This window comes from Sardina pilchardus, chromosome 23 (genome assembly GCF_963854185.1).
Source record: "Sardina pilchardus chromosome 23, fSarPil1.1, whole genome shotgun sequence".
Classification (NCBI taxonomy): domain Eukaryota; kingdom Metazoa; phylum Chordata; class Actinopteri; order Clupeiformes; family Clupeidae; genus Sardina; species Sardina pilchardus.
In genome coordinates this window covers 17944093-17970744 of record NC_085016.1, presented here as the reverse complement: position 1 = coordinate 17970744, position 26652 = coordinate 17944093, and the positions used below count along the sequence as shown (strand labels likewise).

The window sequence follows — 26652 nt, the reverse complement described above, 5'->3', positions numbered from 1 at the left end:
GACGCAGAATATCGGTGGTGGTGGTGGTCCACCAAGACCGACTGCACCCCAAACCACTGACCCATCCTGATGAAGAGACAAAGACTTCTGTAACCAAATTTGTTTGAGCTTGCACTCGTCCTTGGACCAACACGGCAGCTATTGCAAAGGAGAAACACCCAAAGCCCTTGATATGGGTATGGGTATGGGTATGGGTATGGGTATGGGTATGGGTATGGGCGGGGGGGGGGGGGGGGGGGGGGGCTTCATTTAGCTGGTCCGTGTGCCTTTAATGCAGTGTTTTTCAACCTTTTTTGAGCCAAGGCACACTTTTTTCCTTGAAAAAATCCTGAGGCACACCACCAGTCGAAAATGTTAAATAAAATGAGATTTTATGGAAAATTAAATTAAATAAAAATCTGTAGCCCGCATTAATGATATCAAGTCATTCTTGTCAAAGTGTCTTGAATAGGAATCAAATGAACACAAAGACAATTATTTCTATTCACTCTTTTTTAGACCACTTAGGTGAAATTGGATAATTTCCCACGGCACACCTAACAATGTGCCACGGCACACTAGTGTGCCACGGCACAGTGGTTGAAAAACACTGCTTTAATGAACTGTAGAGCTAACATTAAAAAAAACCCTCAAAACAAATTTAAGGATCTCGGTCTAGACAGGCCATGATGAAAATACTCTGTCAAATATCATATTGCGATGAGACTCAAATGTGAATTGTAGGGTAACACTTCATCACATTCTAATCCTGACTGCACGAAATATCCAGTTATAGCAGATGTAGTAATCTGACATGCCAAAAGATCCCTCCAAAAATAGTATGGCCTCTTATAGGCCAAACAGATGACAGCCAACGTGTAGGCTACAGTGAAACAGGCTAAAATAGTTTTGCGAAACAGCCTGTCATTTTTCAAACTCAGACAGAATAAATTAATTGGGAAATTTGTTTACAGAGAGCAAATCTGTGAGCACTACTTGCTATAATATCCTCCATGAGAAGGCCTATGCCAAGATGTAAATCTCTCTCCACAGCGCACTTTACGGTGTAAACACGCACGCAAGGCATCTGTTGGCAGATATGTGCTGCTTGTGTAGTTATGGTTATGACGTTAGCCAAAACAATTGGCTGTAGGTCGGCAGACATCAGCCTCAACCACAGTCTGTGATATAGGCTGTTGCCGAAATAACTGCATTTGACAGTTCGTGCGTATTGCTCATGAATCACACTTCGGTGGCTGTGCGTGCAACTTGAGTGGAAGCAGTTCGAAAATATATATTCAAGGACTCAAACGTCCAGCGCAATTCATGCGTACACTGCTGACGACTGTGCGCGTACCCGACCCGACCCGACCCGACCCGTCTCTGTCAGCGCGCCTATGATTCACCAGCTGATGTTCACTTCCCGTTGAGGAAGTTGACTTGAAAAAAGTGGAGAAGAAAAGGGCAACCCATAATACATGGAGCAGTGCGATTCCTTAGCGATTTAAAACGAAGTCCCTCTCAATGGTTAGTGATACTCATGTAGAATCTCATGAGTACAGCATCAAAACTTGTTTTCATCAAGGATACAACTGAAAAGGATGTCAATGAGGCCTCGGAACAGAGACGTTTGCGCTGATTGCAGCGCTCCTGGTAAGGAAAACCTCATAACACTACGGAGCTAATAATGCATGTCAGCTAACAATTACCCAGATGCAAAGATGAGACAAAAGGTTGCCTCTGTTTACGCGTGCCTGATTTGGAATGAGTGTTATCAGTCTGAAAACGTTTGTTTGGCATGCATTTATTAACAACCCTTCATCGTCACGTTAAACTATTGACTGGGCAATCAACTTCCCTGCTAATATGACTAGCGGGCTATGATAGCATGCTAATAGTGGAGGGTGTTTTCTAACGTTAGATCGCTTATGGACAGTTTACGACTCAGCCACAATGGTAGTACAATTACTTGACACGATTATGAATGGAACATAATTTTAATGGCTTGTTTTTGTAAACCTCTACTAGGCAGAATTTCGTGTTCTGTAAAATTGGGTTTTCGTTATATTGGCTAGCTTAGCTAGCTTACTTGCTTGCTTGCTTGGTATCTTATTATCATGCAGCATGTTGCCATAATGAATTGGAGCTGACATAGAGCTGACATGATTTATTTGAACATGTAGGCTCCCTACGTGCCTGATGAATGGCTATTCAGAGGTAGAATATCAAAGTACCAGCAGCAGTCCTAGTTTGATTATATGCTGCTGGTCTTTGAAGTCAGCCGTCAGATTGCAGTGTCAAATCCCTCCAGTAACCCTCCAGTAAGTCTCTTGAGCTATTAATCCAATGAAAAGGCCAGAGGCAGGTCATTTACAACGGTAACATTAGATTAGTAACATTAGCCTTATGCTGTGTCCAGATCAGGTATAATACAATATCTAGCACCCCTCAGAAATTGTTTAAGATTTGAATATCATACCACAACTCTGGTGTAATGTGTGTCTGTGTGTTGGTCTGCAGGACCAACATGGGCATCTGTGAACCGTGGTGTCCTCATCTGTGATGAGTGCTGCAGTATCCACCGGGGCCTGGGCAGGCACAGCTCCCAGGTCCGACACCTCACACACACGTCATGGCCGCAGTCCCAGCTGCAGGTAAGCCTGCAATCATTATGTTCCAACATCAACAAGTACAAAATGCTGCTGTTATTTTATGCAGCATATTTGTGTTGTTTTGTTTTTTGCCATTGAAATAGGTCATTGGATTTCTTTGTTGACAACGCTTATTTGATCAATACCACATGTGGCTATCAGGTGCATATGGTTCTCAGTAAGACACAAGAATGTTTGTATGCTTTAAACTTGGTAATACAACACAAACATGACACATTTTCTGCAGATGGTTCAGACATTGTACAACAATGGGGCGAATTCCATTTGGGAGCATAGTCTTTTGGATCCCTCCTCTGTGATGACTGGGAAACGCAAAGCCAATCCTCAAGACAAAGTACAGTGAGTACCGAACTCTATCCTAAAGAGATGTCGTGAGTGCAAATGGCAGCTATGCATTCCCTGACGTGTGTGCATTGTTGTGAATACAGTGAATGGTTTAGGGTTGAGGAAAGTAATTGCAGTTTGCAGCATTCCTTGAGAAGGAATGTCAAAGAATTCAGTCACAATGGCTGCCCCCCCTCCTCCCCCAACCATTTTCCTGTTAAATTGTATACTTCTCTATCCACAGCCCCAACAAAACAGAATTCATTAAGGCAAAATATCAGATGCTGGCATTTGTGCACCGGATGCCCTGTCGTGAGGATGACAGCGTCACAGCAAAAGACTTGAGCAAGGTTGGTGAGAGTGTCATTTTGGATGTAAAATGAAATAAAGGAAGTTATTTAAGGTGATTCATCCAGTTGCTGGACGACTAGAAATGTGTGGTTTTACTGAAGTCCGTTTAAAGTATTTATATCCCACTTAACCATTCTTCTCAGAAACTTCATTCACTTCATGAAGTGAATGTTACTGAAGCACATCTTTGTACTGCTGGATCATGACACACCTAGCCTTTTTAAAATTTGCACAAATGCAAATCTTTACACACACTAGCACTAATCACTGCTTATCACCCTTCAAATTGCCCAGCAACTTCACTCCAGTGTGAGGACAGGCAATCTGGAGACTTGCCTACGACTGCTGTCTTTGGGAGCACAGGCCAACTTCTTTCATCCTGTAAGTCCAGACTTTTCCAATTTCCACTCACTCTCAAGACATGGGTTACACTATGGCACTATTAAGTTTCCTTTTGGCTACTCATCTTTATGTTCCTTCCTGTACTTCATTGTATATGAAACTGTATATGAAATTGTATATGAAACATCACTAGTTGTTTTGATATTGAATGTATGTCTGTTTCTATCCAAGAGCAACCATTATTATCTCTTTAAGTTCCATACGAAATGTATTAAAACATTGAATCACAAATATTTATGGACCAGCGTTGCTGTACACATTGCAATATCTATCGAATCAACAGCTAAACATTGTTGTGATATTGACATATAGCACTTTACCCTCCTAGTGTGGCATGTGTATGTGTTTGTTTCAAATTCCTGTGTGTCATGTTTTTGTGTCTGTTATTGCTCGTCCACTGCAGGAGAAAGGGAACACTCCTCTGCATGTTGCTGCCAAAGCGGGCCAGCTCTCTCAGGCTGAGCTCTTGGCCGTGTACGGGGCCGACCCAGGTGCCCCTGATGCCAATGGGCTCTCACCCATCGACTATGCCAGGTAACCACGGCTCCCCTTGTGGTCCTCTTTGATCTCTGAACATTCCTGTCAACTGAAGGTGCCTTGTGGTTTGTATGTTTTGCAGTTAAGCTTGCCAGACACATTTGTATCCTTAGAAAGTGTAAATGTCCCCCATTTGTTGATTTAACGATATATTTACAAAATAAAAGTGAGCATGAGGTGTTCAACTAGCACATTTTTGCTAAATCTCTCACAACTACTGTGTTGGGAGTTTGTGTCTGACTCCGATGCCTCTCTCCTCGTGTACCTCAGGCAAGCTGGTCACCATGATCTTGCTGATAGATTGGTCGAGATCCAGTTTGAGCTCACAGACAGGCTGGCGTTCTATCTGTGTGGAAGGAAACCAGGTAAGCCTTTACATTTACTGGAACGTCTCTAGGGAAATGGATTTTAAATGTTATTGTCTGTATGAGTTACAGCTTTCATTATTTTTCTTTTCTTTTTTAATGAGTTGCATGTTATCATTGTAAACTAATTGGACCTTTTATCATATGGAGAAATAACTCTTGGGTATTGTGTTTTAGATCATAAAAATGGACAGCATTTCATCATTCCACAGATAGCTGACAGGTAAGGATAACATTGAATGCTTTTAAATAGAAATCAACTAACAATTTCAGTGATTATTTAAACTCCAGTACCTGTAGTCAAAGTCTCAGCAGACAAACACTAATGAAGTATCTAACCTATTGAGACTTAAATCTCTCTTGCTTGCGTTGAATGGATAAGGAATGAGTAAGTATGTTTATAGACTAAATAAATACTCATAACTGTACACTAACTCGGTGAACTGAAAGTCTTTTAACACACATCTTTCCTTTCTGTCTCGTGGCTAGTGGTCTGGATTTGTCCGAATTGGCAAAAGCGGCAAAGAAGAAGTTGCAGTCGGTAAGTTGGTGGTGTAGATGATCGACTGTATGCTTGTTCTACTCCTTTCCTGGTTGGAATGGACCTCCTTATGTATCTGCTGTGTTTTTATTCAATTCCAGCTCAGCAACCACCAGTTTGAGGAGTTAGCCATGGACGTCTATGATGAAGTGGACAGAAGAGAAACTGATGCTGGTAAATGGAGAAACCCTGTCATCTGTGCATGTGTCATTGTTACCTGTAATTACAATAAAATCGTGTTGGACTGTGTTGGACATTCGTTTACCATTTTTATCTGGTCACTTTCTCAGTATGGCTGGCCACGCAGAATCACAGCACCCTGGTGACGGAAACCACTGTGGTCCCTTTCCTTCCCGTGAACCCTGAGTACTCTTCCACCAGAAATCAGGTGTGCAGAAACCCTTCTAAACCACTTCTAAACCTCTTTTTTTTTTTTTTTTAACCTGACAGCTGAAAGTTGCTTGGCGCATTAAATGTACTTCGACAAAGACTGTAATTGTCTTTATACTTTGTACTCGGCACAATGACAATGAAGATTAAGCTATCTAATTTAATATTCCATTCACTTTATGTTGTAAATGTACCTCTTGCTCAGCCGTTCAAGTAAAGCAAATTAATATCTGGTGATTCGTTGCTTTTAACAATTCAGGGTCGTCAGAAACTGGCTCGATTCAATGCTCATGAGTTCGCCACGCTGGTCATCGATATTTTAACTGATGCCAAACGTCGCCAACAAGGGACTTCTTGTGAGAATGCCAACGGTAATCAATCTTATTGATTCTTTTTCAGTTTCTTGTGCCAACTGGTGCACAAGATATCAACTCACATTTAGTCTGCTTTTTCCTTTTTTACACTGCCGACTTGGCTTATAATGGAATTGATCTGAGAGGATATTTAAATTGGTGCTGAGCACATTTGAACATTGTTTCTGGTCCTCCTTCAACAAGTTAGAGGGAAAGACAGTTAAAAGGTAGTAAAGAGCCAAGTGTCATAGTTCACACCTGTCTGACAGCCATTGCCATGTTGTGCTCAGAAAACGTGGAGCTTATCCTGAAGGGCATTGACAACCGGCACGGGAGAGAGAGTCAGGACGTGGATCAGCCGGATTACGATAGCGTGGCGTCTGACGAGGACACAGAGAGGGAGCCGGCTTCTGGGAAAGAGGAACGGACTAAGGTATGAAGATGTGTCAGTAGGGGTCAGTTACAGGCAGCCTACACCGGGTACGTGTTCCGTTTGCGTTGTGTCTGCTGCAACAATTAGCTTCCTTCCACTGTAATGCATGGAACAGGCTACACAAGACATTATAGCGCGCGGGTACGTTCGAAAAAGTCTTCTAAAATAATTTTTGCCCTCCGCAAATAGAGCGCTTCAGGCAAGTGTTGTTGACCCAAACATCCCCTTCATGAGGCATGACAAGGGGAAATTAATGTTGGGAATATTTAACGTTGTGTGTCCGATGTCCTTCAGAGCTCTGAGTCGTCTGATCTGTCGGATGGGCCGATCACGGTCCAGGAGTTTATGGAGGTCAAGAGTGCTCTCAACGCCTCGGAGGTGAAGATCCAGCAGCTGCTGAAGGTGAACTGCCACCTGAGTGAAGAGTTGAGGACGATGCAGAACAAGGTACTCAAATGCTAATCAAAGGGTTAAAGTCAAATATAGTCGATATTCAGAAGCACTTTGTTTGTAGTTAATGAGTGACTCTCTTCAAAGAGGCAGTCACTTTAGTGATTGATGAAGTTGTGGGTGCATTTGACTCCAAAAGAATCTGTCGCGGCCCTTTTTATCTTTTTTTATGTCAAGGTGCTGTGTCGGTTAGCTTCAGTAATGTGAAAGCTATGATGACGACCACCGCCCTCTGCATTGCAAAACTTCCTGGTATTGTTTTTGATGGGAATGACATAGCTGTCTAAGTTTGCGCGGCTGTGAACAATATGCTTATTTTAGAGAATGATGTTGCCAAGGCCGAAGGCATGCTATGGCTATGTTTAGACTGAGGAGGAAGTGGTTTGTTGCTGATCTGTCTGTTTTCTCACTGCAAATTGTTCTCGGGGTATGTTACTGGGCAGATATTAGGTATTCATTCGATATAACAGGTCAGAGGATATTTTCATTTTATGGTCCTCTACAAACATTGATAAGCAGACCGTGGAAGCTCCATTTGTGGCCTTGACAAAACCTAAAACAAGTACCCACATCAGCTCTGTTTATGTGAGCTAAACAGTTATGAAGGCCAACTAACTGAACCATTCCCACCAGCATCAGCACTTCTCAGCCACCTGCCCCCTTCATTTGTTTTCTCTCAATCCTGTTTGCACTGTAAGCAAAGGAACCAGATTATCTGTTCCCCTCTTTGCAAATAAGACATGGGAAGTGTTCACAAACATCACTCTCATGTGGAAATGTTTATTTGACACCCCACCCCCCTTTCTGTGTTTTAAGACCAAACTGAAGAAATCAGCCCAACTGTGGTGAAAAACCCAGTCACTGGATACTTCCTAGAATTGTTAGGCTACTTCATCTATTCACATTCTCTATTGTCTTGTATTAAGTACTTAAAAAAAAACACCTTTCTCCAATAACTATGGGCTGATCTAGCGCCTCTATAAAAAATTCTGCTATGTAGCCTTTATGGCAGGATTGATCACCAGTCGTGAAATGTGTATATCCCTTTTTTGGTATGGCAGCATTTATAGAGTGAAAATCTTAACCCTACAGAAACAGAATGCTGGACTACTCTTCCACGGAGCTTCTGCAGATATACGGTTAACAGAGTTGATTTCACTTCAGTTGCACAGTTTACTGTGCTCCACTTGGTTATGCTTATTAGCCAATTCAGATGGAGGCTACCAAACGCTTTACCTGGGGAGAACATGTACTGGACTTTTTTTATTGCATTCTTAAGGGACCATGTGCAATTTTATCGTAGAAGAGTTAGCCTTAGGCTAATTTACATCTACGGTCACCGTTTGAAGGTGCTTGGAAGCTGCAGCCTCCACAACTCACACCTGTGTTACTCTCCCCATCCAGCTGAGCTACCTGCAGAATGAGAACTGCACCCTGAAGTGGCAGGGCCCCACGAACTCCACTGCGCCTCCAGATCCCGTTCGCCGCCCGGCTGTGCGTGGAGGCCGGGCCATGTCCATGTATGAGACCGGGTCGGGTCTGAAGCAGTACCATCCCCGCAGCGAGGCGCCTCGTCCAGATGGGAGCACCCTCAACCTGCAACCTCTGCCCCAAGAGGTGAGCACATGGCAGTCATTCGACAGAATGGCTGAAACCGCTACTTGTGTTGCAATGGCTAATGGTGGTGTTGCTTTTAGCACAAAATATAAGCTGTTTTGCTTTCAGAAAAAAAACTGATTCTTTTACTTGGAGACGGTGAGGTACTGTTGGCATCTAGCAATATCCCGTTAACTTTGTTTACATTTCTCTCCCTTTCATATACGGTAATGGCCCAACATTCTCCTTAAGCCTTTTTTTAAACCTGGTTTGAACCCTTTCTAGATGGGGAAGGGTCCTTCCGTGACAGCCTCCTCCTCCCTTCCCAGCTTCCCCTCATCCTTGTCCTGGCCTGGGGATGAGAGAGTGCACAGGGTGAAGTACCGCCCCAGTCCTGCTAGGGGGCGCCGCTCTTTTTGCCTGGCCTGTCCTTTCAGTCCCTATTCCACTATCTCCTACAATCCACTATTGTTTGCATGGGCCACTTTGAATGTCTTATCAAATGTTGGATGTCAGTCAAGTATTCTAGCAATTTTGCTAATTCACATGTTTTTCTTCATTGAAACAAAATATTGCCTTTCTCTCTCCACTACTAACTTGCGCATCTGTCAGCAAATGAGCTTCAGGCTGTAGTGGTGGAAAGCATTGTGCGACAATAACACAACTGCTTAATGTTCACCACAGTGACCGCTCTGTTTACCTAAACATGTTCGACTCTCCAAAAAGTCCAGATTTCCTTGCTTGCCTTGATTTGGCAGATTGCCCCACATCCTAAGCATGAATTGCATTGTCTTTCTCAACCAAGATGGCTGATGTTGGCTGCCCTATTAGCTGCAGATGGCCTTTCAGCTATGGCTAGCCTTTTAGCCTTGGCTAGCACACTAACACTGGCCAGCCCATTAGCTCCCCAAGACCTGTTAGCTTTAGCTAGCCAACTGACAATGGCTAGCCTGTTGGGTCTGGGTAGTCTGTTCAGTGTGGCTGGCCTTTTGTCTCTGGCTGGCCTGTTAGCCGTTGCTAATCTGTTGACAATGGCTGGCCAAAACGACACGCGGCTGCTAAATGTTTCCGAAACCACTGCTGAAATTGTCTGAGGTAATTACAGTGTTGATGCTAAATGCTAACAAAGCAGCTGCTAACTGAGGTGTCTGACTGGGCTTCTGTCTGGGGTGTTTCCAGGGCTCCAGTTTCATAGAGGGCCAGTGCAGTGTACCGGAGAGTGACTATGACAACGCGCACAACCACTTGGAGCCAGAGGAATACGGGTACTCTCCTTATCCGATTGATTTGTAAATAATTCAGTGAGCGCTTGTTTTGGGGGTCGGCTCCCACCCGTCTTGTTACTTTGTTTTGGGGATACACAAAGGCTGCGGTTTCAGCACAAATAAACACTTAGAGCCACGCCTGTAATTTAAGTCCTCCATTCAAAGGTGGGGAACCTGCTCTGCAGCCCAAGTAGTCCACCCAATACACACACACACACACACACACACACACACACACGCACACCCCTTCTGTTTCAGTAGTGGAGGTGGGCAAGACTGGGTTTTAGATTCTCATCCCCCACCCAGTAAAGCCCCATAGTGCAGAACTTAAAGAGGGGAATGAAGGTAGGAGGGGAGTTCTTATCAAGATGTAAAAGAATTCAACACACCGCTCCATAATCCAGTCAAGACATTACAAACCTATGCACCCACCATGTCCGTGTTATGTCTTTTATTCCCGTTCTGTGTGATTAGAATCAGAGGAAGTGATTCATACATGAAGGCACAAGCCTGTGTATTCCACTGAATAAAATGTAGAGGACTTCAAAGAAATAATGTTCTGTTAAATACCGTCAGCACAGTTCCTTCCAATGCCTTGAGAGGACCAGGAAATAAAAATGATAAGCTGATCTGAGCAGGTAGCAAAAACAAGCCCAAGAAACATCTTGGATGTGTCTGAAAGTCCCTACTTTGATATGGTATTTGCTCTAAGGGTAGCTTCTGACTATGCACTGATATTGCAGTAACTATTTAGGAATTTACACCACAAGCAAGAGTAAGACATAAATGAATAAAATTGCACTGTTACCCTCTCTAAAGTGACACAAAGATGTCTTTCTATCTGTACACTTCACATACACTCTAAAATAGTGAAGTGTAAAAATATGCCTTCCTCTACTTAACTACAACAGTTTAGGTGTGCCAAGTGCTGCCGGTGAAAATTGATACCCTGATTCTAATGGAATTCAATCGCTAACAACCGACAGATGTCCGATGAGACGAGCAACTGAAAAACACTTAAGAACAGCTCTGGTATACATTCCCAGGCAGAGTGCCATGAGTGTTAACATTGACACGATACCCTGCCTTTCCTCTAGTTCGGGCCAGGGCAGTGTTGGTGGGGTGGCCTGGATGAGTGAGGGGGCGATCCCAGAGTCGGACCCCCAGGAGCCGGAGGGCGAGCCCGACCCAACTCTCCCGTGCACGGAGGACGTGATCAGCAAGACGGAGCAGATCACCAAGAACATCCAGGAGCTGCTGCGGGCCGCTCAAGAGAACAAGCATGAGAGGTGAGGCTGGAGATGGGCACAGGCACATGTGCGCGCACACACACACACACACACACACACACACACACACACACACACACACACACACACACACACACACACACACACACACGTACATGTACACTCTCCTCTCTCTCTCTCTCTCACACACACACACACACACACACACACACACACACACACACACATGTACACTCTCCTCTCTCTCTCTCTCTCTCACACTCACACTCACACAGTATATACACACTTCCTCAAAGAGAAAGGTGGAAATTATTCCTGTTCAAATCCTCTTGCATATATTTTGCAATGCACTGGTGTAAACTGGTGTAAACCAGTACATCACCATCGACATTGTAAGCACATCCACATCCACTAATGTAAAGGGGATCACATAAACCTCTTTCTAAAACCGAAGAGCTGGCAACATCGTGTGGACATTTGCTTCCTCAATCCTCATTTTCTGTATATGTTTTTCCTTTATCTCTCAAATCAGCTTCTCTGTTATCAGCTTGTATGTGTGTGCAGTATTTCTCTGTTCCCGCTCAGATATCTGTTTTTCCTTCTTTTTCCATTTCCTCTAGTTTCACACTTGTCTTCCTCTTTTCTGTTGGTTATCGTTTCTTGTTGTCTCTTTCCATCTTTTCTTCCGTCTCCATCTCTCTCTGTGTTTTCTTACGTCTCTCCATCTCTCCGTTCGTGTGCCCCACTGCGGACGTCCACACCCACCCCTGACCCAACCCAACCCAACCCAACCCCTCCACGCACTCCTGAAAGCCCCGACCCAGGGAACAGGGACAGCCAGGGCTGCTTCGGCGGCCTGCTGCCCTGCTCGGACGGGGGCGAGCGGAGGGAGCGAGGCTCGTCCGTCCTGGCGCAGGCCGACGCGCCCTCCTGGTACTCGGGCCTCTGCTCCTGCCTCCCAGGCACAGTGGCTCCTTTGTCCGCGTGGCGGGCGGTGGGCTTGAGTCAAACACAGCTGCTGCCGCTCCCCCTCACGCCACGCACAGAGAGAGCACTGAGACTCAGGGCCATAAGGGCCTCACATAGGGGTGTGTTTGTGTGTGTGTGTGTCTGCGTACACTTGTGTTTGTGTGTGTGTGTGTGTGTGTGTGTGTGTGTGTGTGTGTTTGTGGTCAGCCATGCCCATCGTCTACTGCTTTAGGACTAAGAATCAGCGAATGTAACTGTAGGAAATAAAGCCAGGTCACTTGCCACAGAACACAGGAAAGAAAGACATTTCATACCTGGGTAGAGGGTCAGGTGCAGAGAAAGCGCGTTAATGAGTGCGTTAATCAGTAGCTGCTTAAATATCGACTAAATTGGTTATTTTATCAGCAGAAGGTTGGCTCATTTGTAATGGCTTTGGTCAGCGGGCCTCAGTAGTGTTTCAGTCTAATGCCACTATTATACATACATTGTTTTTCAAAATGATAATTATCAGTGGACTAGACAGGTTTTTGTTGAGGAATTGTTGTGAAAAACAACACAGCTGCCCTCTACACATGTTAGGTCTCTTTGGCATGGATTCATTGTACTTTCTTCAGCGCTGTAGTAATCATGGCAAGACAGACGTGCATATTGTCGAGGAAGGGCTCTCTGTGTGCATGTGTCTGTGTGAAGCCATGTTGACCAAGTGATGTCAGATGGTGTGAAACTGATTCTGTTAAAGCTAAGTAGTAATAATACATCGCACATTAGATTAACTGTCACTTATTCAGAATAGAGAACTGAACAGTTGATATTTCTTTCCAAAATGTAGAAACATTGAATAATTTCAGAGTTATCCATTTCTTATGAATCTCTAAGGATTCTCTAAATTTTCCATCCACATCAGGAAATTGATCAGACATTGCGTCTGTGTATGACTGTCTCTTCTGCCTTTTCCTTAAAAGGAAGTGTAATGTTGTATTTTTTAGATCTTTCCGTTGCCAGAGCGGTCACTGTTTTTGACACAGCCTCACTGTGGGGTTTACTGCTAACTTGATTGGTTGTGTATGTGTGTGCGTGTATGTGTGGTGTGTAGGCCTGCAAATGCTCTTTGCCTTATCTGTGGCAAAGGTTATGCTGCCCATGAAACAGTAAAGAACTCGCTAACATTTAACCCCTACTCTGCAGGTTAAAGACACGGTTGTGGTTGAATGGACAATGTGCACGACTTAACCATATTTAAGCCTTAATAACCATATCCTCTTTGAGCTGTGAATATGTCAGCATGATTCAGTGTGTTGGAGAATGGGCACTGATCAAGATCAGGCATCCTATTTTCCCTATTTTTTTCTTTTCCCCAAGTTTGTTTAGTTTGCTTTTCCTTACAAATACAAAATAAGACAAACAACAAATCAGATCAAACCAAATCACAACAACCCTCCACAGTCAGTAATGAGGATTAAATACAAAAACACAGAGTTTATGTCCCTATTTAAACAACATACATGGCTTAGAGTGCTGGATTGTAACAGGAATGGGATTACTGCTTAATAACATGTTGTGGCTCTCTGAGCATGTGTGTGTGTGTCTTTGTGTGTTTGTGTGTTCATCCACTCTTGTTAGTTAAGTAAAGATGAAGGTGTTAAGATGACTGTCCTTCTTCTCCCAACAGTTTTGTACCCTGCTCAGAAAGAATTCATGTGGCTGTAAATGAGATGGCGGCTCTGTTTCCGAAGGTAAGATGGTGTCTGTGCATTCAAACAGAATACATTGATTAATATGCAACTAAATGTCACTGGCACATGGTATGTTGTTGCTAATCCCCTCCCCCCCTTTTTAGTTCAGTGTTGATAAAAGGGACTTCATGTACCATTCAGTAATGTTTTCATTAATTTACATATTGCCAGTAATCGCTCTGGTCTCCATATGTGAACACTTGTATGCAGTCTCCTTATAGATGTGTACACAACTGTGTAGCAGCCAAGGTGTATGTCATGTATGGTTACCAACGTTAATGTCATCTGTTCGTGTGTGTGTGTGTGTGTGTGTGTGTGTGTGTGTGTGTGTGTGTGTGTGTGTGTGTGTGTGTGTGTGTGTGTGTGTGTGTGTGTGTGTGTGTGTGTGTGTGTGTGTGTGTGTGTGTGTGTGTGTGTGTGTGTGTGTGTGTGTGTGTGTGTGTGTGTGCGCCCAGCGGCCCAGCTCGGAGACGGTCCATGGCTCCCTGCGCCTGCTCACCTCCAGCGCCAGCCGTCTCCAGGGGGAGTGTCACCGGGCGACGCCCCCCAACACCCACCACGGCGATGCCCAGCTGCTCACCCAGCAGGTCATTCAGTGCGCCTATGACATCGCCAAGGCTGCCAAGCAACTCGTCACCATAACAACCAAAGAGAGCAACTGACTCTGCGCCCTCTCTCTCTCTCCTCCCACCTTACCCACCTGAAATTGACATTTGTGTCTGTGAGATAACATGAGTTTTTTGCCACTAATTGTGTTATTATTTTTTTTATTATATGTCAGTATTATCACATGTATGCCATTATTTTTTTCTAAAGGAACCGGACTTATTATATATTTCTAATATAGTTGTAATGGCGTTACGCCCATATATGCTTTCTAATAATGTGTGTGTGTATGTCTGTGTGTGCGTGTATGTGTATGCGTGCGTGTGTGTGTGTGTGTGTGTGGGCTGTAAGTGATGCTCTGAGTGTGTGTGGGCTCAGATATGTTTTGTCAGCCAAAAGCATCATGCGTATCGTAAGTGAAACAAGCCTCTCTCGCATCTCTCCCTGAGCACTGTGGTCCCTGATCCCAAATTCTGATCCTCTCTCTCATATCGGTTTTTGGTCTTCGGTTAGGGTCTACGCCTGGTCTCCGACCCTTTAATTTTCCGCCTGCAGTGAAAGGGCTTAAGGTCGCTACGCCGAACTCCCTTCAGTATTACGCCTGTTATACCTCATTCATTTGGCCCATAAACAGTGTCCTCAACTGGACCTCCGCTTGTTTCCTATGGAGAAACCCCCAAGTGCTCCCAATAACCCCGTTTATCTGAATGTTTTTTTAAAATTTTTTTTAAATTTTTTTTTTAAATGTACTTGAGAGTTCAGACAAACTAATGTGAGGACTTGTACGGTTTAAGTATTTGTGTTCTTATCCTATGCGCTCTGTTTCTGGACAAACGCTAACGTGGGCCCCTGTGTGCTCAGTGCTGTCAGTTTGGTTCATGCCCTGTGTGTCAGGGATCGAAGAGACTGAACCCAGTTTATGATCCGTGGCTGTGCGTATCTCTTTCTCTCTCATGACCTTTGTCAGCATGGGTGTATTGTGTGTCCGTGTTGTGTTTTGATTCTCCCTGTGTGGTGTCACGACGGTTATGGCTTTGTGTTGCGCAGATCATGTACAATGCTGCTAGATGTTAACTACATATGCAACCACTGGGGTGCTGGTGATTTTAAAAGGCAAACATGTAACATCAAACTTAACCAAGGGTGCAAAAAGGCCTTAAGAGCTCCATCGTAAAGACAGGGATTGTTACTGATCGCCACATGTCCATAATGGTGTAGATTTGCCAGAACACAGTGGGTATAGGTGAAAGACTTTTCAAGATGTCTGTAAACTGTTGTACCTATGTACATCAGGTTATAGCTTTAGAGAAATTGCAGTATTTTAATGCAACATGTTCCTCCTTTGACAGTCAATTGAGGTCATTGTGCTAGAGCAAGTAGAGGTTTCACTGCTTTGAGTGATGGTGTAAACATGTCGCCACAGAACAAGGAACAATTATAGAACACGACCCCTATTGGCCAAATACTACCATTTTTGGCAACTATTTTAGCAACTGTGAAGTCAGCCAGGCATTTTTTGAGTCAGAACTCAAGTCTCTGTCCTCTGTCTCCTCATTTCTACACTATGTAGACTGGACATGTATGGCAGCTCAGTATGGAGATGTGCTCAAGTTGCAGCTCTTAAGGGGCCTGAACAGGACCCCATCCAGGGATATCAGAAATGCAGTCCATGCAGCTGTGGTAATGAACAATAATAAACATTAATAAGCCATTTATTTCAATAAACTTTAATTTATAAATCCTTGACTGCAATCTCAACATGTTTAAGCAGTGTAATAAAGTACAATGTGGGGAACAGTGCTTCAGTGTTGTTGATTAATGTTTTTAATTTTGTTTATAAAGGATTGGGCAGTATTTATTTTTGAAGTATTAACATAAGTTTTTATACATTCTGATTTAAGGACTGTGAGAAGTATCCTATTTCATGAATGTATGATTAAGGATAATGTCGGCTACTTACTGTTTCCAGTAGGGCGGCCTTACAGCCTAGTGAGCCTACTGCATCTGCGCCGTTATTGGCCCTCAACAACCCCACCTGTTGAATATTCTGCTTTCTATCCAGCTCGACGCCCGTCCTCTTGGCAGTAGTGTCTGAAGTTTAGAAGTTGTCATGCAGGGGGTAGTTCCGGGTTGATCCTTTCGTCTCGTAGTAGCCTAAATACTACATATTTACGCACAGAATGGCACTGTTAATGGATAATCAGTTTGTTCCTTTGCCGGAGAGCAAAGAGGTGGCAACGAAGACGTTTTTGGAATCTGTGTCACATATTCCGCCTTTCTTTGGTAAGTACAATTATTCATACCTGGATACAGTGAACGGTCAGAACCTGAAGATCCGCCCTTACAGGCTACGCCGTGCGGGTTGTCTGGTAACAATGTGTCGTATACATTTTAAAATTACAACTGCTTAAGCGAATTGGAGCGTGTCACATTTCATGTCTGAATAAGGGAAGTGAGAGCAAGTTTCGATTTCATACATTCAGTTAACCTACAATTGGCCGTTAGACTATCAAATGTGCAATGCATTAAGTTCTGCTATTTGTTTCCCTCAGACTTAATTTTCTTGCTCAACTTACCCTACGTGACCTGTTTTCATTCATCCACAATGGCATAGGCTTTCTATCATTCAGGGATAGGCTTAGGTGCAGCATCATATAAAACTTCTTGACGTCTCGTAATGCAACTAGTAGGCCTAGCTGCTATCTTGGGTTGTTAAATATTCAGTGATTGGGATATGTTACTTCTGGGTGGGCTATTCATAACAGGGTGTGAACATACCAGCTACACATTCATAGGAAATTACATTTGTTTGTCATTTTTGCCTCGTCAAAATATAGTGGCATTTGTTGCCCTCATTCGCCCACAAAGCACTATACAATTCAATTTGAACTATTAATTTATAGGGTATAATGTACAGTGCAGGCTGTGTAGCCTACAGCTGATTTGGATAAACGACAATGAGTTGCTGTACCATCTTCAGAAACAATGGCCTTCTTTAGAGTTTAGCTCTCATTCGTTCTTTTGCTTTTAACAGTCCTAGCTTTGCATTTGTCATAACAAGTCAATGTATTGTGCGCTACATGTGGAAAACAAAACTGATGTGTGACAGGCCTGGTATTTCATAGCAGCCTCTGCTGTAAGGGTTTCACTGGGCTTGTTCTCTGCAGTGAACTCAATATTACCCCAGTGAGCAGAACTGTAGAATGCCAATGAATTATTTACAAAGGAGATTTAGCTTGCTGTCTCTTATTACATTTTCACACGTTCAGAAACCTGGGCTACTAGTGACTCCTCAATGTAAAACTTTATATGCTTGACCTCACCTAACTGCAAAATGTTGACTCTTCCCCTCTCCCTTTGTGTTTTGTCTCTATTATACATCCAATCTCCTCTCAGATTGCCTTGGATCCAAAGTTTTTGCCCCAATCAAATCGGATATCAGTGGTAACATAACTGTAAGTAGGCTATTTACTTTTAGGTCTTATTCATTTATGGACCATAACTCAGAAAACTATGCACCATAACTCAGAAAACGGAATGACAATTAAATAACAGAATGAATGAATGAAAGGAATGATATAACTGACTGTACTGTTTTAAAAATCCTCAGAAAATCAAGGCTATTTATGATTCTGACCCCGAGAAGTTTGGGACACTACAGGACATACTGACGCATGAGAGGGGCATGTATGGGGCAGACTGGCCCAAAGTGGGAGCCACACTTGCCCTGATGTGGCTCAAGAGGTAGGCTACAGTATGCTGCTTAGCGACGTGCAGAATCATGCAACTATAAAAGACAGTCAGTCACACAAAGCTGTTAAATGGAATCTCACTGGGATATGAAGGATCAGCAAAAATGTACTCCAGCATGAAGCTGAATGGGCTTCACTCACAGTCTTTGTCTCATTTTTTATAGTATCAAACAGATGACTAAATAAAACAACAAAAGGCGAACTTCTTAATATTTGAAAGTGTCTGCACAGATACATTTCGGCATAGTGTCTTCTTTAGTGTGTTCTCTCTGGTATGAAACATTTTACGTGGAAGTAAATCATGCCATCATTAACGAAAGTAAAAATAGATTTTTTTTTGTACTTTTTTACTGTCATCAAACTTGATGTAATGACATGCATCACCACGCCTTGTGCATCTTCGTCAAATGAATCACAAGACTGTGCGTGTTTCTGTGGAATACTGTGTGTGAAAAGTGATAAAAATGCGTTATAATTTTCTCATTCTCAGGAAAAGGCAATAAAGTAACATTAAGTAAAGCTTATTGTTTATCTGTGGAAACTACAGCCATGGGCAATAAATGATGCAGGGAGTCATCTTCTTTCATCATGCCCCCCCCCCCCCCCCCCCCCCCCCTCTCTTCCACAGGGGTTTGCGCTTCATACAGATTCTGCTCCAGAGCCTTGTAGATGGCGAGAAAGATGAGAGCAACCCTAACCTTATTCGCGTTAACATCACCAAGGCTTATGAGCAGGCACTGAAGAGATACCATGGCTGGCTGGTCCAGAAGATCTTCAAGGTGAGATTTTGTCCGTTCTAGTACCTCTGGATGGTTGGCGCATTTCTTTTACAAATTTTGACCAGTTGTGCAGTATTGAGGGCAATTTATGGTAGTAGTTTTACTCAACTTAATATTCATTTAAGGATTCCTTGATTTGTAGAAGAGCCATTCAGTTGTCTGCCTAACCAGTTAAGCCCTTTTGATAGTTAGCAGTTAAGCCCTTGGCAGTTGGCAGTTAAGCCCTTTTGATAGTTCATCTACTTATTCTTTAGTGGTAGTTTATGTCTGTAAAAATCACCTGAAAGACCCTTCTAACCCTTGAAATAGCCCAGATTTGAAGACATTTGACCGCCATGTTGTAAAGATTGAATCAATTTAAATCTTAATGTGTTTTATGGTTGCCAATTTAGCTGTCAAACCAATCTTCTCACTGAACTGTGTGTAACTTATCATTCTCTATCTTTTGTTGTTGTAAATGTGCAATGCAACTTTTGTCCTGCAGGCTGCACTGTTTGCTGCTCCATATAAATCCGACTTCCTTAAGGCCCTGTCTAAAGGTCAGGAGGTCACAGAAGAGGACTGCCTTAAGCAAGTACGCCAGTTTTTAGTCAACTACACTACCACCATTGACAGCATCTATGAGATGTTCATCTCTATGAACGCTGAGTTGGACTATTCAGTCTGAGGAGGAATATATTCACCACTCTGTCTATTTCCAAAACAACCTCTTGAATGCTGTATAACGACCATTGTTGATGTTTCATACCATTGGGCCTATGCCTAAAATGGGGATATGGCAGAAATAGTCTGTGAGATGAGCAGGAGTTGGAGATATAGCTGCTCTGTGATGGCATGAGCACTGTAACTGTTGAACTTTTTGAAGTCAGCACAAGCTGCAGGAATCAGTATCCTTAGATGGGACTTTCTTGTTTAATAAATGGTGTAATGTTTTTTTTTTTTTTTCAATCTTGAGGAAATCCAAATCATGTGCATATGGCGATACAATAGTGCCAAAAAACACTCGCTCGATAAATATACATTCGAGCGTATTTTATTATTTCGCACTCGTAAATATTAACTGCGAGCGCAAATTATCTCCGCGCGCGCGCGCAGTCAGAGGAAACTTCTCTCCGAGCGAGGAAAAAACTTCTCCGAGCGAGGAGAAATCTGACCAGCGGGCCAAACTGTCACTCTGCTCTCTCGAAGTTGATTTCTGCTCGCGCGCGAGGAAAGAAGATTTCTGCTCGCGCGAGGAAAGTTTCTGCTCGCGCGAGGAAAGTTTCTGCTCCCCTGTGTCTCTACTTGGAGGCGGAACCAGGAATGGTACTGGCTCTTCTGTCATTGGCCGTTTCTGAAGAGTGAGATTTAATTGACAGCCCTCTTTACAGAAGCAACTCAAGGTGATCTCCGAAGAAGAAGATGCCTCTACTGCTGAGCAGGCATTTTTTCAGGTAGGATAACCTGGACTGAATTCGATGGAAATATGTTACTGAGAAATATTTTGTGCAGTGTAGGTAATTAATAATCAACATTAGTCTTTATATTCTATCTAGCTAACGCTAACATTAACTTTCATTAGCTAACGCTAGCGAATAGCTAACTTAAGATCAGGCTATAGCTAGCTCTATGGCACTTGGTAGGCAACTCAACAGTAAAGGGGAATGTGACCCATTAGCTGCTACGTCAAATTCCTGCCCAAAAGTTGCAGAGACTTGCTCGTGTTTCACGTAAGAGATTCAATGTAAGCGATATCATGGGCAGCTTTACACGTTTTAGTACAACTGAAGCACTCATCTTCAGGTGTTTTTGACAGTTGAAGTTTAATGTCTCTCTAGCAGCTAGTGCAGAGCCGATAAGCCCTAGGTAACAATACAACATCTAGCTAAAGATATAGATAAATCTAGGTACCTAGTCAAGGACATGTTAGCTAGGTTTAGACTGTACTTTGTGTGTCTGTTTTTAACATTCATATTTCTTACACATTTTACTGAAACACAGATTGAACAGGTTATTGTGGTGTCAAAAGTAGAGTAGTGCAAAATTGTAGTAAATTATTATGTAGTAGGTTATTGTGGTGATTGTTATTTGTGCCACTGTCACAGCACTCAAAACTTAATGTCATCATTACAGTAATTGTAATGTGCCGTAATTAATTGGCATTGCTATTCTTGATCTGGATTTAGTTGAAAGTGGTCCTGTGATATGTTTCATTCTTTTTCTACCTGTCTGTGCTTTGCATCAGGTGCATTGGATGCGACTCAGGTGAGGACAGGGGAACTGTAGGCTCAAGTGAGAGGACTGATGTAGCAGCTCCAGCTCTCCAGGTTTGTGTATCGGATGCAGATTTGCGGTACTATAACTGATTTCCAACTGAACACATTTTCAGGTCTGTGTGGGCTCCAAAAAGATATTTTATTTCCAAAAAAAAGGCCATGTTTTTTTTTATGATTGCACAGGATCTTCGTAAGGCCTATATCACAAAACTATAGGTGCGCCAATCAAGCACCTGCCTTAACCAGGCAGGGTGCACCCATAGGTACAGTGAAGGCTGAACAGCAGCAGCAGTATGAAAATGCATAGATAGCATAGCCTGACGAGCCAGACCCACATCAAGATGTAGGGTCTGGACACTCACCATAGACAGGGCTCAATCGGAGGGGTGGGATAAACAGTTGTCTTTCAAATTCCCTCCCCGCAATAGGATAACGCTAAACGAATCATCTTCTTGTTTTCAAGTAGCAGGATGCGTTACCGTAGCAACTTCTGGTCGCATGTCAGTCACCATTATGTTAAGCTCTGTGATTGGATCGCTGGTGCTGGGGGTTCTCAGCTCCCTGGCTCAATGGATCGTGCCTAGACTGCCCCGCCAGCCAAATTACATTTGCTGCCGCTAGGCGTCTAGATTTCTAGGCTATAGATAGCATGGAATAGCAACAAATACAACCACAATTATTTACATAGGACCAATATACCATCCAATACAAAGGGGAAAAAGAGACAGAAAAATAGCTTATGTCTGCAACACATGCACGACAGTTGCATTTGCTATGCCATAACAAGATGCTGGCTTTACTAGTAACATGATGGAAGCATCACAAGAAAGGGTTTAGATTGAAATACATGTGTGATCGAAAAGTCACTTAGAGATAAATAATGTATATTTTCGGAGCCCACATAGTGTGCAGACTATCTCCCTCTTTCTTACAGTACTCGTAACTTACCACTGTAATAGTAAATGTATTTTGATGAATTAGCATTGTTGCTTACAGTTTAGCAGGATGACAGACTCTGGAAATAAGCTATTCTTGATCTGGACTGATCATTAAGTGTTCCTGTGAAAACTGTGTTTCCATCAGGTGCACTGGATGCAGGTCAAGTAAGACAGAGGACCTGGAGCGACAAGTAAGAAGACTGACCACATGCAGCGGCTCCAGCTCTCCATATATTGTGTCTGGGATACGGATGCAGATGCAGACTACACAAAGCACAGAAGATGGGCCTAGATGCACAGCTACACAACTCTAACTCTTCAAGGATACCTCTTCTCCTGGCGCTTCTGACACACCCAATGTGCACTTACTTACCATGTTTTTCTCTCCTCTACCTCCATCCTCTCCACCCTCCTTCTACCACTTTCTCCTCCTACCAGACTGATTATTACTTATAATGTATAGGCACTTCTATCCTTTAGCACTGACAGATGCAGTGGTAATTCCTACCTACAGTATGCTCCTAACTATGGTCTCCCCTGCACTGTAGCCTAGTTGAAATGTTACACATTCTGCCCAAATGTGAGATTGATTCTTGACTGCAGTTCTTAAGGCAGGACACTGAGAAAACGCTAGCCACCGTCCATCTTAGAATAGTAATTGGTTTATAGTAATTTGTACATTGTGTTTTGGATGTTCATGTATTGTACTTCCATCATCATCATATTGTTTCCCCATACAATAAAATATGTTCCTTCCTGACACTTTGACACCAATCTTTATATACAGTACATAGTAGATTTCAATCCGCAGCTGCCTGATCGGATTTTTAACAGGTTCTGGATGGATTCCCTTTAAAGTAATAATGTTTATGTCAACGCAGTCTTGTTGGCTGAAGTTAGTGGGTAAAATTTTAGCAAAGATGAACTTCTGGAACACCGAGTGAACTTTGGGGAAAGAAATATTTGTCTTGCATAGTGTTGCATCAATTTGCCAATTTCTTAGGCGTGTTTTTATGAGGTATGTTCTTGGATATGCAAATGATGATCATGTAAAGGACAGACACACATTTACACAATGGTGTACTACTCGCTTGGCCTTTTGTGTAAGGTGAACTTTAAGGTAAGCAGCAAGTTAGGCTCCTGTCCGTTTAGTGCATTTGTCATTACTCTGCAATATGCTCAAAATCGTTCAGGTCTTAAACAATGACATTATATTGATGGATAGGCCTACTCAAGACAAGTTATACTGTTGACAAACCACAGCCATTTTGCATATCTTTTCGATATTATTTTGTTACCCCAGACTGATTTTAACAGTAGTTATTTCGACGCACTTCCTCTTGCCTGACAGATCAATATTCACTACCTTATTTTGGGCTTTTTCTCATTCATTCTAAGATATAGCCTGCTAGCTGGCCAGCTGTAAGACGACCTATTGCCATGCCTGCCTGTCTATTACTCAACACCACTCAACATACATTGGAGACTATAAGCAACTACGCACGCAACAACTAAAAATAAAATACAGTGCCATTTTACTAAACAGCTTTATTGAAGTGCATTTACAACCTGTGTTATGTTGTGTTTTGATCTGACGCTAGCTATCTAGCAGCTAGCTAACATCAACGTTACCTTCACAATTACTATAAACTGTTCATGGAACAATTTATATCTATGACAGAATTTTGGGTACTTTGGGGTTACTGTAACCATTTTCTGAGGCTGTTGAAAACGCACCAAATCACACAATGTGGTCGTTTTGGGTGTCGTGGGTTGTAATAAAGGTTGTCGACGATCAAACTGACTACTTTTTTTCCATTCGTTTTAAGAGTTTAAAAGAAGAATTTCTAGTTGTCTTGCCAATCGCGCTCATAGTAGTCTATCCGCTGACGTCGGGTCCCGTAGCAGTAGGCTACAGTATGAGGCTGCTGAGCCTGTCTTGTTGGCGGTGGCCTGTTGGAGGGATTGTAAGAAAAGTTGTAATTGTCAAATCGACTCGTTCTTTTTTATTTCTTCATCTGAAGAGGAGGAGAAGAAGGATTGGCAGCGATTGCGGCCGGGGCAAAAGTATAGTGTGGAGAAACCAGGTCCGCAGAGGTACGGCTCGCCAGCACCTGGGCTACCTTGTTGAGTTTATTATGTGGTGTCAAAACCGCAAGGATGTTTTTCCCCCACAGTATTTTGGCAGCAGCTGCCGCCAAATTCGCCAAATTCTACCCTCCTGCTTGAATCAGACCGTCATCCGCACACAAGGATGTTTTTGACAGTAGGCTAGCCTATGTTGGCAGCAATTGCTAAATTCTATCCTCCTGCTTATACCCAAGCTAGAAGAAAACCAAAAACTCTCCTCTTAAACTCTTCAAATTAATTTTAAAAGTAGTCAATTTGATTGTTGACGACCTTTATTACACGCTACGACACCCAAAACGACCAAATTGTGTGATTTGATGCACGTTTTAAACGGCCTCAAAAATGGTTACAGTTAACCCCAAAGTACCGAATTTTGATAGGGTAGTTCTGCTGTGCACAATTTTCAGCACCTGTGAATTTTGATCGCTCAAAGTTTTCGAAACAACCATTAACACAGCTCTACTCGCTTCTCTGTTAACCGTAGGTAAAACTTTCCTACCGACTGAGGCGGGCTGTCAATTAAATCTCACTCTTCAGAAACGGCCAATGACAGAAGAGCCAGTACCATTCCTGGTTCCGCCTCCAAGTAGAGACACAGGGGAGCAGAAACTTTCCTCGCGCGAGCAGAAATTTTCTTTCCTCGCGCGCGAGCAGAAATCAACTTCGAGAGAGCAGAGTGACAGTTTGGACCGCTGGTCAGATTTCTCCTCGCTCGGAGAAGTTTTTTCCTCGCTCGGAGAGAAGTTTCCTCTGACTGCGCGCGCGCGCGGAGATCATTTGCGCTCGCAGTTAATATTTACGAGTGCGAAATAATAAAATACGCTCGAATGTATATTTATCGAGCGAGTGTTTTTTGGCACTATTGTAACGCCATATGTGCAATCTGCTCAAAATCTCAGGAGATCAGTAAATTCAGGACCTTAGTAAAATGGTGCGACACAATTATTTTATTTTTGAGTAATGTTTTGCATTAGTTTTGCATAGCTAAATTGGGCATTTCTGATTTTAATGTCAATGATTTTTTAAAATCCTTTTCTTATCACTGTTGAAGAAAATGACTAATGATGTGTTATAGCATTAGTGAAAGTGACAGTGTTTTATTTCCACAAAGCGTCAGATAAATAAACTGAAAGTGTTTGAACGAATGCAAGTTTTTACTCTGTGGCTGAAAACTGATCCTTTGTCTTCTGAAGTCTGTAATCTCTTTATCTATTTGCTGTTTGCCTTTGATTCTTTGTGTCCAATAAAGTGTCTTTATTGTTTACTCTTAAAAAAAAGAATGGCCTCTTTCTTCCTAAATGTTAAGTATGCATAATACGTTAGCTATTAAACTCTAAATTGTTGTCACATTTTCCTGGATCATATCATATTAATATTGAAATTGATTTCATTACTGTGATTCCATGGCCATTCCATTGTGCTTTCTACTCTGCAACCTGTAGGTGGAGTTGGTTAGCTAAAATGATCCAAATATGTGGCAATATTGCTTTGACTGAAATGACTTGGGGTTAGTGATTTATTTCATATTGATAAATGGATTTCCTGCAGTATATTCACCCAATTGCATATCTAAAGATAGCATGTAGTTTCATTTTGTTTATCAAAAAAAGTCCTTCTAGACTAGGCATGATACAAATACATATTATTTAAGAGCAGCCTAGGCATCTGCCTCATAACTGCTTATGAAATAACATTGTTGTAGGTTTGCCCATTTATTTTATTTTGAGTGCTTCTGGGTGCACCATGGTAATTATAAGGTAATTATACCTTTCTCCTCTTAATGTGAACTGATGGATAGGGAGCTACATTTGGTCTATGAACTGACAAATGTATGTTTTTGCTCTTATCACATTCTTAGTTCTGGTTTCAGTGGATGACTCCATCACTTCAATTCTATTTCCCCTTGTCATCAGAAAGAAATAGTTTAGGACATTTTAATCACTGGATAAAAGTTTCTCTATTGCAGTTTCTCTCCTGCTGTGGTTTGGCCTTTTTGAGAACAGTCATGTGTGTCCTCTGCTTCTTTCACTAGAACAGATGTGTTCCGTACATGTTTGTAGTTCAGACATATGCACCATGGCTCTCTCCTACGGAATAGCTGTTGGATGTTGCCACTCTCTGTCCCCTGAACCGAGGTGTGTGTGTGTGTGTGTGTGTGTGTGTGTGTGTGTGTGTGTGTGTGTGTGTGTGTGTGTGTGTGTGTGTGTGTGTGGTGTTCTCTCCTGGCAAATCAACCTGTGCGCTGTTGTTCTCGCTCTGGCCCTTTGCCGCTGAGGACAGACATGTGGGCTGTGCAGATTCGACCCCCCCCCCTCCCCTCCCCTCCCCTGCAAACCCACCCCCCCCCCCCCCCCCCTCCAGAGGAGCCTGCCGCCCCCTGAACGTGAGCCGCGAGCAGGCCCCACTAATCCTGCCGCTTTATCTCCACAGCTGCCTCTCCTGGAGGCTCGCAAATCTGGCCAGAGGCTCAGCCAACAGGGAGCACATTCTGTCGGCCTGCGTTTGAAGAGCGGTGTGTCAGTGAGCACGTCTCTAGCGCCTCTCTGAAACCCATCTGTAGTGCTCAGCTCACTGCTGCTGCC

General features: G+C 43.0%; 2 protein-coding genes across 4 annotated transcripts; both read left to right on the top strand.

Moving 5' to 3' along the window:
- Window positions 1-1415: 1415 nt before the first annotated feature.
- On the top strand, window positions 1416-16016 carry git2b (G protein-coupled receptor kinase interacting ArfGAP 2b). Of its 2 annotated transcripts, XM_062527278.1 has the most exons (20): window positions 1416-1632; window positions 2500-2633; window positions 2878-2990; window positions 3220-3325; window positions 3621-3707; window positions 4132-4262; window positions 4536-4630; window positions 4808-4853; window positions 5120-5171; window positions 5273-5345; window positions 5462-5559; window positions 5821-5932; window positions 6205-6347; window positions 6642-6794; window positions 8202-8414; window positions 8679-8768; window positions 9573-9658; window positions 10756-10947; window positions 13547-13610; window positions 14066-16016. In XM_062527278.1, exons 1-20 carry the CDS (start codon window positions 1581-1583, stop codon window positions 14270-14272), a joined length of 2247 nt encoding a protein of 748 aa, XP_062383262.1. In that variant the 5' UTR covers window positions 1416-1580; the 3' UTR covers window positions 14273-16016. The 2 variants fall into 2 exon arrangements, with proteins under 2 accessions (XP_062383262.1, XP_062383263.1); XM_062527279.1 differs by lacking the exon at window positions 8679-8768.
- Window positions 16017-16289: 273 nt separating this feature from the next.
- On the top strand, window positions 16290-22700 carry LOC134070818 (glycolipid transfer protein-like). 2 transcript variants are annotated; one of them, XM_062527276.1, is made up of 7 exons: window positions 16290-16499; window positions 17613-17671; window positions 17827-17960; window positions 18597-18747; window positions 19232-20180; window positions 20972-21053; window positions 22086-22700. In XM_062527276.1, the coding sequence occupies exons 1-5, from the start codon at window positions 16397-16399 to the stop codon at window positions 19412-19414; spliced, it is 630 nt and encodes a 209-aa protein (XP_062383260.1). In that variant the 5' UTR covers window positions 16290-16396; the 3' UTR covers window positions 19415-20180; window positions 20972-21053; window positions 22086-22700. The 2 variants fall into 2 exon arrangements, with proteins under 2 accessions (XP_062383260.1, XP_062383261.1); XM_062527277.1 differs by having other exon boundaries at window positions 19232-20736; window positions 20795-21053.
- The last annotated feature ends 3952 nt before the right edge of the window (window positions 22701-26652 follow it).

Coding starts and splice junctions, on each gene's coding strand:
- git2b (XM_062527278.1), top strand. CDS start 1,581: ATGTCAATGAGGCCTCGGAACAGAGACGTTTGCGCTGATTGCAGCGCT. Junction 4,631..4,807: donor TCTGTGTGGAAGGAAACCAG/GTAAGCCTTTAC, acceptor ATTGTGTTTTAG/ATCATAAAAATGGACAGCAT. Junction 8,769..9,572: donor GGGATGAGAGAGTGCACAGG/GTGAAGTACCGC, acceptor GGGTGTTTCCAG/GGCTCCAGTTTCATAGAGGG.
- LOC134070818 (XM_062527276.1), top strand. CDS start 16,397: ATGGCACTGTTAATGGATAATCAGTTTGTTCCTTTGCCGGAGAGCAAA. Junction 17,961..18,596: donor GCCCTGATGTGGCTCAAGAG/GTAGGCTACAGT, acceptor TCTCTTCCACAG/GGGTTTGCGCTTCATACAGA. Junction 18,748..19,231: donor TGGTCCAGAAGATCTTCAAG/GTGAGATTTTGT, acceptor TTTGTCCTGCAG/GCTGCACTGTTTGCTGCTCC.